Source organism: Neomonachus schauinslandi, chromosome 1, assembly GCF_002201575.2.
Source record: "Neomonachus schauinslandi chromosome 1, ASM220157v2, whole genome shotgun sequence".
NCBI classification, from domain to species: domain Eukaryota; kingdom Metazoa; phylum Chordata; class Mammalia; order Carnivora; family Phocidae; genus Neomonachus; species Neomonachus schauinslandi.
The window spans coordinates 68022036-68032633 of NC_058403.1; the positions used below are offsets into that span (position 1 = coordinate 68022036).

The 10598-nt window shown below is 44.4% G+C and overlaps 1 protein-coding gene across 1 annotated transcript in view; it reads left to right on the plus strand.

Annotated features, from left to right (window-relative positions):
* Nucleotides 1–9970, plus strand: part of KALRN (kalirin RhoGEF kinase) — a 276016-nt gene extending 266046 nt beyond the window's left edge. Inside the window, 4 exon segments of the mRNA XM_044919773.1 lie at nucleotides 2495–2680; nucleotides 3050–3221; nucleotides 6940–7178; nucleotides 8847–9970. Coding sequence (XP_044775708.1) covers nucleotides 2495–2680; nucleotides 3050–3221; nucleotides 6940–7178; nucleotides 8847–9104 — 855 coding nt within the window. The 3' untranslated portion in view covers nucleotides 9105–9970.
* The last annotated feature ends 628 nt before the right edge of the window (nucleotides 9971–10598 follow it).

Genomic DNA, 10598 nt, shown 5'->3' on the forward strand with positions numbered 1-10598 from the left:
ATAGAATAGAATAGAATAGAATAGAATAGAATAGAATAGAATAGAATAGAATAGAATAGAATAGAATAGAATAGAATAGAATAGAATAGAAAAGAAATAAGGCAGAGTGGTCTATAAGTAAATTTAGGAGATGCTACATTCAGGTTTGGGTTACTGAGTTGGATTCATAATGTTCTTGAGCCCAATTCTCTTGTCCTCCCTTGCCCTCCCAGCCCTTCCTGGTGTCCCTGTCTGCCACTGCTTTGTTCCTGTGACCAGGAACTATGTGGAGGTTTTTCTTTACTGTTTATTTTTCATAGATTCCCGGTTCTCTATGGTAGACCTGAGGCATTAGAGCAAGCAAGGGTTTGCAGCAGAAATATACCCTGAGTTCCTTTTTTAAAAAGATTTTATTTATTTATTTGACAGAGAGAGAGACAGCGAGAGAGGGAACACAAGCAGGGGGAGTGGGAGAGGGAGAAGCAGGGTTCCCGCTGAGCAGGGAGCCCAATGTGGGGCTCGATCCCAGGACCCTGGGATCATGACCTGAGCTGAAGGCAGACGCTTAACGACTGAGCCACCCAGGTGCCCCTATACTCAGTTCTTACGGCTTTTCACTAGTCATACTGGATGAAGTTTTACACTTTTTCCTTTGGGGCTATGCTAGGTCTGAAGCTATTCTGAACAAACCAAGTAATTCCTTTTGCTCTTAAGCCTTGATGTCCACAAGTTTCTGAGGAGGAGTCTGGCTTGACTTTCTCTGGGTCTTTGGAGGCACTGACCACTGACAGGAAATCAGCATCTGACCGTGCTAACTCATGTTAGACTCCACAGGAACTGCGTTGTGCATGCACACGTGTGTACACAGAAGGCCAGACACAGACTGCAGAATTATCTTCTCTTTTCAATCAAGCACCACCATCTCCTTTTTCCATCAAGTCTCAGGGAATCTGCTTTGCATTCCTTCAGCTAATTAAGAAGGACCATGAACATCCTCTGTCCCTTCTGAAGTCCAGGGCTTTGGGCCTGGGAGAAGTTTGCCTCCTCACTTAGATTCTCTCTCTTATAAATCCTCTAGCCTTCCCTTCAGTATTGGCAGGGCTATAATTCATGGGTCAGGCTCTTACGTAATGTTAATAGAGCTTTTAGAGCTTTCCTGGCTAGCTGGTCACTGGCTTAATATTAACTTTGGACCAGGGTAAAGATAAGCCTGTTTGGCTGGTGACCTTGACAGTAAGGAGCCATGATCCAAGCAGAGGGCAGGTGTTTCTCGGGAATAGAAAAGAAAAATGACCCCTGTGCTGGGTACTGTTTGGAATAAGGCATCATGTGCAGAGAATGGCCCACATTTTTACTAAAGGGCAAAAGTCATCACCTGAGAGAGTATGGTTCAGAGGAGGCCCTCTAGCTGCTATCAGATATCAGGTGTCAGCGTGTTCTTGCTGCAGAACAGCAGGGAAAGCAAGGCTCTCCAATCGCATCTGTGAAGACCTGCTGGGTTGGACCTCATTCCCTTTGAAGATGTGAAGATGTCTCTGAAAATCAAACCAAATAGGCTCCCCCTATGTAGGCTGGCAAGTGGCCTGCTAGCTCAAAGCATTTTAAGAAGGATCTCAAGACCCAGAAAAATATCTACCAGCTTGTAAAACATGGACACCTGTATATGGTACTCCAGCTGTACCTGTTGATCGGTGGCAGGAGACTAAGACTTCAGAATTAGACTAATTCTAACTAAGACTCCATCCTCAAATAATAGAAGGAGATGAGAGGAGCCCAACTCATTAGATTACTTGCATTCCTGCCTACATCACTTCCCTTGGCCACAGGTTGGTTCTAGGTTCATGACCATAAGAGTACCCGAGGTCCTTGGCCCATGCTGCAAGGGAGCCAAGCAGACAACATTTCTCAGAGCTTTGAGGACAGAAAGGCTACAGGTGTCACCCACTTTCTGTTTTCCTTTTAATAAAAAATAAGAAGAGCCAGGATAATTCCTGAACATCTTTCTAGCTAATGATTTTATCTTCCTCCCTTCTGGCATTTTCTTTTTTTTTTTTTTTTTTTTTTTTTTTTAAATATTTTATTTATTTATTTGAGAGAGAGAGAATGAGAGACAGAGAGCACGAGAGGGAAGAGGGCAGAGGGAGAAGCAGACCCCCTGCTGAGCAGGGAGCCCGATGCGGGACTCGATCCCGGGACTCCAGGATCATGACCTGAGCCGAAGGCAGTCGCTTAACCAACTGAGCCACCCAGGCGCCCCTTTCTGGCATTTTCTTAGAGCTGCTTCTTTCCTAGTGGTTTCCTAGCTTTCTTTCCCTCCCCCCCCCCCCCCCCCCAGGGCTCTGTGTCTGCCCCATCTGAATGGATGGGTCCTAATTCAGTCTCTTACTAGTGTCCTGAGGCTTTTAGTGTCAGGTCTGCTGTCTGTGTCCTCAGGGGGGCCAGTCTTGTAGGCCCAGAGGGCTGTGGCCCCCTCCCCATTTTTCACTTCCTTCACCCCAGCACTTGCTTCCATCAGGGCACCCTGACCGCGCAGGGGAAGCTGCTGCAGCAGGACACGTTCTATGTGATTGAGCTGGACGCAGGCATGCAGTCCCGAACCAAGGAGAGGCGCGTGTTCCTCTTTGAGCAAATCGTCATCTTCAGTGAACTGCTAAGGAAGGGATCACTCACCCCGGGCTACATGTTCAAAAGAAGCATCAAGGTAAGGCTCCCAGTGGGGATGACCGAGGGCAGGGAAGAGCCAGTCCTGGGAGCTGCTTCCCAAAGACAGAGACCTGGAGTGAGTATGGATTCAGAATGTTGACAGTCTTTCAGCCAAAGAAGCTGTGGGTGTGAAGGTTAAATATTTTGAGAGAAAGAGACAGGCTGAGAGTAGGTCCTACAGATCCTGCAGGTTCTCCAGGATCATGTCACTCACTCAGAGTCAGAAACCAAAGGATTTAGCTATTAGACCCAGGACAAAATTTTGGGAATATCTCCTGGAATAAAAACTTGGAGGAACTGTAGTATGTTGTTGATTTTTTTTTTTAAACCACTTAAATATGAAAAGATTCAACTTGGTTTCTTCCAGATGAATTACTTGGTCCTGGAGGAGAATGTGGACAATGACCCTTGTAAGTTTGCGCTCATGAATAGAGAGACTTCTGAGAGGGTCATTCTGCAAGCCGCCAACGCGGACATCCAGCAGGCCTGGGTGCAGGACATCAATCAAGTCTTAGAAACACAGCGAGACTTCTTAAATGGTAGGTACTGGGCCTGGCTTCTAACAGGGCCATTTTCAGGGAACCCCACACCTCTGAGTTTCCTTGGGTCTGGGCTTAACGGTGACTTCATGAGCCCGGATGACATTTTATAAGGATGATAAACTTGTAGTTTTCAGAAACACTTTGTTGAGAATTTTTCTGAACCTGGGTATGTCAGTGGAACAGATGGAACATGATAAAGAAGCCCCATCTTTCCAAAAGAAGAGCTGTTCTCTTAGAGCCTAGCCATGGGGTCTATGCCTTGTGGCCACCCGTGCCAGCTCGTAATGATTGTGGCAGAAGTCTGAGTTGGGCACATCCTCCTTGTCTCAGGGACTGACTATCAGAGTACTATGTTTTCCCATTTGGTGGCTAATGGCTGGTGTTTTCACAGGTTCTCTGGTGTTACTTAGTGTTCACTGGGAGTTTGACAGATCAGTGAGAGAGCCTACAGAGGTCCTCTTGCTAGCCAACTTGAGCCCTTTCAAAGGAGAGGTGATCCCTAAACTCTAAATTTCAGTAATATCTTGAAACTTCCCACAACTCATGATTACAGAGAGTGTAGCTCTCTATGGACCCTGCAGGAGTCCCCTAACTGGTGGTGGGAACCGAAGTGAAATGGCGCTGCTACCTCGTTTAAGTTTCTTTATTTCTTTTCGCTGCTGGGGTTGTCTTCATGTTGAGCTTAGCATGCGACAGGAAGTGTACAGTTTTAAACCGGTGCTCATCTTTCAAGTTGATGCACTCAGAAGTCTCTCTGAGCAGAAAGAGAGCTGGAAGTTGAAAGCAGAATGTCACCAGAAATGAAGTTACCCCAGACACTCAGCAAGCACATATGCCTGTACGTACACACACATACATGCACACACAGACTCAGAAAGTACATATGCCCATACGTACACATACACACACACACAGGCTCACCAAGCACATATGCTTATATGTACACGCACGTGCATGCATGCACACAGGTCCACTGTCAGATGTGTTACCTCTTGCCAGTACTGGAATCTGGACTCTTTCAAATGGCGCAAACAGCCCTTGTTGGGTGTCCAGCGTTGACCTGAATGCTGTGGGGAAAGATTAAAGGTAACATACCAGTTGAGGACCATGGGCAAGTCATGATGTTTCTGTGGGCCTCTGCTGGCTCATTTTGTGAAAAGGAGGGACAGTCTACTCTGCCCACATCGGCACATGCTCTGGTGTGCCGGTCAGCAGTACGGGAAGCAGGAAAACATGGCACAGCTCCCTACAATCTCAGTCTGACTGCATGTAAGGGATTTAACACATTGTATTTATTTTAAAACATATAAAAGGAAATTATACAGCTAGATAAACATGAAACTTCAAAGCAATTTCACACTGTAAGTGTGAGAGTATTTGGGGGTCATGCCCCTAGGCCCCCCAGCTGTAGAACAGTTTGATGAAAAAAACTTTGTCATCTCTAGGGCTCTGAAAAGTCTAAAATTAAACACCAACCCAGCCCTGAGGGATAGCAGCAGAAGTTGTATATAGTTTACAGTTTCTGAATGTAGAACTTTGAATTAACACCTATGCTGATAAAATAATTTTATGTAAAAGGTGCACATATATAAAATACATGTATAAATTGTATTCCAGTAGTTAAGAATTTCTTTTTTTTTTTTTCAGTAGTTAAGAATTTCTGATAGATTCTAAGCTGAAATGAGATTTTTAAGTTTATCAATTCAGTACAAAAGACAAGAAAAAAATGAAACCAGCAATAATTGAAGTAACAACAATGGCTCGTACCATTGAGTCCTTTCTCTGAGACAGGCACAATGCTAAGCATGTATTCACATGTATTATCACATTTCATCCACATTTCATTATCACTTTCATTTCATGGAAAGGTGAGTCCTATCATCCTGTATTTTTCAGGTGAGGGAAAGGAGTCAGAGAGGTTAATAAGCTTGTCCAAGGTCACAAAAATAGTAGGTAATAGAACAAGGACTTGAACCCAGAACCCTATAACTTAAAATTAGGCTTTTAACCATAAACTACAGTATAGTCGCTGGTGGTAGGGCACACATTTATCTATGAGCTCCCTAGCAAACAAAGCAAAGGGAGAAACAGGATCAGGCATAAGATGCTATATATCAGGCAGAAACAAACCCTCCCAGGAGATGCATAGCTTCCCTGATCCTAAGACCTGAGTAATGCAGACTGAGACTGGTGGAAGAACAAAGGCTGTCTGTGTAGCTCATTTAAAAAGCCATATTATTTTGAAACACTTCAGCACAGTTATTACATATCTAATCAGGTAATACCCCAATTCCATGTGATGGAGACTGATTCATACAGTCAGGTTAATGAGGCCTGCTTCAAAATTCTCTGCCATCAACTTAAAACTTGGAACTGCATTTCTTTGGGTGTAGTCCATGATCCAGACTTTTACATGGTTCCAAGAGACCTTTCTCTTAATTATAGTGAGTTATGGAGCTATTACTGAACTACATTATCAATTCTTAAATATTTAATACCTACAGAATATTGTCCAGGGAGAAAAGCTGAGCTCTGGCAGGAGCCCAATACTTTGACACACTCAAGGGATAAGGCTGTGATGATAGAGCAGGGCCAGCCTTTTGCTTACAGAGACATGTGCAGGCATCGCAGGGCCTCCTGAGACCTCAAAGATGAAGAATGGTGGCCCTATGTTGAGTCCTACCAAAGTACATGCTTGTCACTATAGAAATATCCCTATAATTGAAAGGCCCCAGCTGTTAACCCACTTAAATATTTGTTACAGAGAATCCTGATAAAAATGACAAAAGTGGGCCAGCCCTTGAAGTCATTATGACAGAGTTTGACCTTCATGGCTTTTGCCTGGCTATCCCTCTTTAGTACTCAGGCCTTGGAACTTTCTTATCTGAAACTCTGTAAAACAAAGCTCACGTTTCCTCTGTCTCCTGAGTTCCACTGACTACCATTCTGCCAGTCTCCAAATTGGAGTGACCCTCAGCCCTTGTCTCCTCCTTGCATCAAGGCTGTGGCAGATTCTAATCTCCCTCCAGAACACATGTCACCTCATAGCCATTCTACATTCTCACCAGCTCTACTCTGCTTGGGTCTCTTGCTGGTCACTATCTCATGGTTTCTGAATCAGCCTCTCCAGTACCTCCTCCTAACTGCCACAAGGTTAATGTTCTTCAGGTGTGGCTCTGGTGAGAGAATTTAAAATGTTCAAGTTCATTTAATCCAATCACTTTTCATGATCTTCAGAATTACACCCAGACTCATTAGCCTGGCTTTGTAGATCTTTCAGGCATGGCACCCATAACCTCCCTTACCTGTCTCATCTCCTCTTCCTCCACGGAGACACCTGGCCTTCTGCTGCAGGTCATCTGACTCCATCCCGTTCTCCAGACACACTTCACACTTGCCTACATCCTGCAGAGTCTGAAGCATATCACCACCCAATCCCCATAGGCCCATACACCCATGCGCACACACACAAAGCCTTCTCTCCCTGCTTTTGCACAACACTGTGCACTCACATAGGGCATCACTTCGTGTTTGCATTTTCCTCATTAAGGTAGCTTTCTTAGTTCTCACAGAGATTATAAATTCCTTAAAAACAGGGGTAAGTGTCTTCCTCATGTAACACCTCAATGCCTGGCACAAAGCCTCTGTGTAATAAGCTTCCAAATCCTTGTGGGATTCCTGGAGCTCAGAGTAACCATCCACTCTTACCCTACAGCCCTACAGTCGCCCATTGAGTATCAACGGAAAGAACGGAGCACGGCCGTGATGAGGTCCCAGCCATCCAGGGTTCCCCAGGCCAGCCCCAGGCCCTACTCCTCTGTCCCCACGGGCTCTGAGAAGCCCCCAAAGGGCTCCAGCTATAACCCACCTCTGCCACCCCTGAAGATATCTACCTCCAATGGCAGTCCAGGGTTTGACTACCACCAACCTGGGGACAAGTTTGAGGCCAGCAAGGTAAGTGACAGCACCTTATCCCCACCCTCAACACCCTGAGGGCGCAGCCTCTGGGCTCACTTGAGGAAGTAGCTTCTTTTTATGCCTCTCATTTGACCAGAAGCAACCCACTAAATACAGCCGAGTCTCAATTATTTCTCTTTCTTCCCCTGCAAATTGAGTGAGTTAGACCAGTTCCCTCTGCTCAGACACTCTGTGTCAAAGGGCTGTTGTCATCTGCAGAAACTCTGCAAATATAAGGAAATACTGTAGTGGCAACTATGACCTATACCAAATAGAGTAGTTGTAGTTTGGATCACTAAAAGTCACAACTCTACTGTTTGACAGCTTAAAGAGGTCACCCTTTCTAATGATGAGCTGCTGAAGTGAGCTCATAGTCCTTCGCCATCCACTGGCTGATAACAGCAAGGGGAAATTGCTCATTGTGAGTGTGAATGGGAGTAGCAACCTTGGATGAGACATTTTTCACAGATAATCCACAATTCAAACAGCACCACGAGAGCCGCGTAGAATTAACTGTATATCCAGTCTACACAGCTGTTTTGACCCTACCAAGTGGTAGGTGTGAGAATAAATGGGAAAAGTGCTAGATTAGGAATTCAGGCAATCTGGTTCCCATTCCAAATTCTGCAACCCACTTGTTCTAGAACCTTAGCAAGTTCATTAATCTCATTAGGCCCTGGTTGCCTCTAGAACTTAATGGATCTTTGAATAGATTTTTTTTTTACTTACATTTTTCCTTACGTGTTCTGATTTTGTAGTTTTATCCAAATTATTAGATGATATTAATTTTTTAATGATCTATTAATAAAAACTAAGATAAGTTTTTTAAAAATCAACTGTTAATGTCTAAGTTCAATTCTGTATTAGAATAACTATACTGACCTATTTCATCACATTACCTAAAAATGATTTTCTACATTAAAAATTACCCTTGTGAGTTAGTTGAAGTCATATTGGCCTTTTGTCAAACTTACTGAAGAATTTCTGGCTCTGATCATGGTGTATGAGGTAGCCAGGCCTCACTAGGAGATACAGGTCTAGAAGCAGCTTTCCTGGTGTAGTCATATGAAAAGGCCCCAGAGGCCGGACCTCTTGTATTAATGAATATGGGCGGGGCCAGAGAAGTTTTGTTCCCACTGGGGTTGGGTCAGGGTAGGTCATGGTCTTGCCAGTTGAATTGGGCAAATGTCTCATTGTTACTCCTGCTTCAAAGAAGATCAGAATGTAGCATAAGACCAACGCAAAAGGAAGAAAAAAATGTTTCGAAGTGTCTGCTTTCTGCTAGGGGGTTGTGACCCTGACCTGACCTTTGCCCCAACGTCACTCTGCCCAGGGGCTTATGTCTCTGTGTACCTGTGCCACCCTCTTCTATACATTAGAGGATGCCAGTGGGAAGGTTGCATGCTAGGGAGGCTTCCAGGTGGAAGGTGTTTATGTTCCCTAGTCTAGACAGTTCTCTACCTATTCACCCTTGATTATAATATTATACGCAACATCATTATAAAAAGTAGATTTTCAAAGCATGTTTATAGATATCATTTTATTGCTCAAGATAATGTTCTGCCTGCTGTTTACCCTGCTAGTAGAGGGTTGGCCTTTAACCACGCAGAGGGATGTGAACAGCCTCCTTGTGTCCGTGTCCCTCTTGCCCTTGTCTGTTAGCAGGGCGACCTGGGAGGCTGCAATGGGACCTCATCTATGGCCGTGATCAAAGATTACTATGCACTGAAGGAGAACGAAATCTGTGTGAGCCAAGGTGAGGTGGTCCAGGTCCTCGCCGTCAACCAGCAGAACATGTGCCTGGTGTACCAGCCTGCCAGCGACCGCTCCCCGGCGGCCGAGGGCTGGGTCCCAGGCAGCGTCCTGGCGCCCCTCCCCAAAGCCACGGCGGCCGCAGAAAATAGTGACGGAAGCATCAAGTAAGTGCCTCGTTGGCTTCCCCGGGAAAGGATTGTGTGGATTAAAAAATCAAAACCAAACAAAGAACACAAAAAATGCAAACACACGCTAGGGAATTCCTGCTGCTTATTCTCGACAGTGCCACCGGAACCAATGTTCGAGCGCTGGAGCCACACACAGCATGGGGCAGCCAGGCTGGATTGTTCCAGGCTTTTGTTGTTGTTGTTGACAGTAGTGGCTGTGGGTTTTTGGTTTTTGGTTTTTGGTTTTTTTTTTCCCTTTTCGTTTATAATTTTCTGTTCGTTTTTTTTTTTCCTCCCCTCCCCCATTAAGAAAAGAACCCTACTGAAACCCTAGATGACAAAGGCTTGCCTTCCGTTGCTCCATTTGACCCACCACAGGATTCACTGGACTGGACTTTATTTATATTGTATTAAGTTACTGATATATATATATATTTTTTTTTTCTTTCTTTTTGATTGACACCAAAAAATTACCTTAGCACGAATGCCAGACCTATATAGGTCAGAGGCCTGCTGCTTCTCCCAGGAGAGAGGGGGGAACTTTTTGGTTGTCTGTGGCAATTCCTCTGTACAGATTGTAACATTTTTTTTTTTTAATTTCTCCCCTCCCCTGTCACTTTAATATATGTTCATGGTAATTTGTAAGATATTTCTTTTCCTTATTTTGGTTGCGAAGACCCTTCCGAACACATTCCTGTATAAAGTATTTTGCACTATTTAAAGAACCCCATATGGATGAAGTCAGGTTGTGCAATATAAATGGAGAGTCACAATGTTCATCATTGTACCTGTAATGTAACTAATAATTTTAAATGTACTATTTTAAATATGTAAAATAAATTTTCACCATGAGCATGTTTTAATGAGGCTAAAGACTAGTTGACCCTTTTTCCCTTATTTCACTATTCTGGGAATTTTAAATGTGCAAACTATTCTTCTTTTTTTTTTTTTCTTTTCTATATTTTAGGAATCGGTTGAATGCATTGGCAGTGTTTTCCTACACAAAAAGTGGTTTAGTCACTAAAGCTCCAATACTAGCCTTCCCTTCAGCGGCCCCTGTAATATCTCTGTCTCTAACCCCTGAGATGTGGAATGGTACAGATTGGATGCTGTCCAGCTGGGTGCCCTTGAGGTGCTGTCGTAAAGTAATGACTGATGTACGAGGCAGTGTTTGGCTTGCACCCCCCGTTTTCCATGCTGTGTGGCCATCCATGGCAGAGGTGGAAGGAACTCCCCACGAGATAGCTGAACAGGGGCACCAACAGAACAGCGCTTCTTTGGCCCTTTCTCTAACTCAGGGGATAGAGGGGACTGATCTCACCCTGGCCTTTCTAGGTAACCACAGGCCCAGCTGGAAATCAGTGGTGGCCTCTAAGGCACAATAGGCCCAAGTCATTTTATTCAAAAGACATTTGTTTTTGGTACCTTTTAAGAAGCTTTGGAAATAAAGGCCCTCAAAGCATTGAAGTTCTTATTAGTCAGTTAACTTACAGAG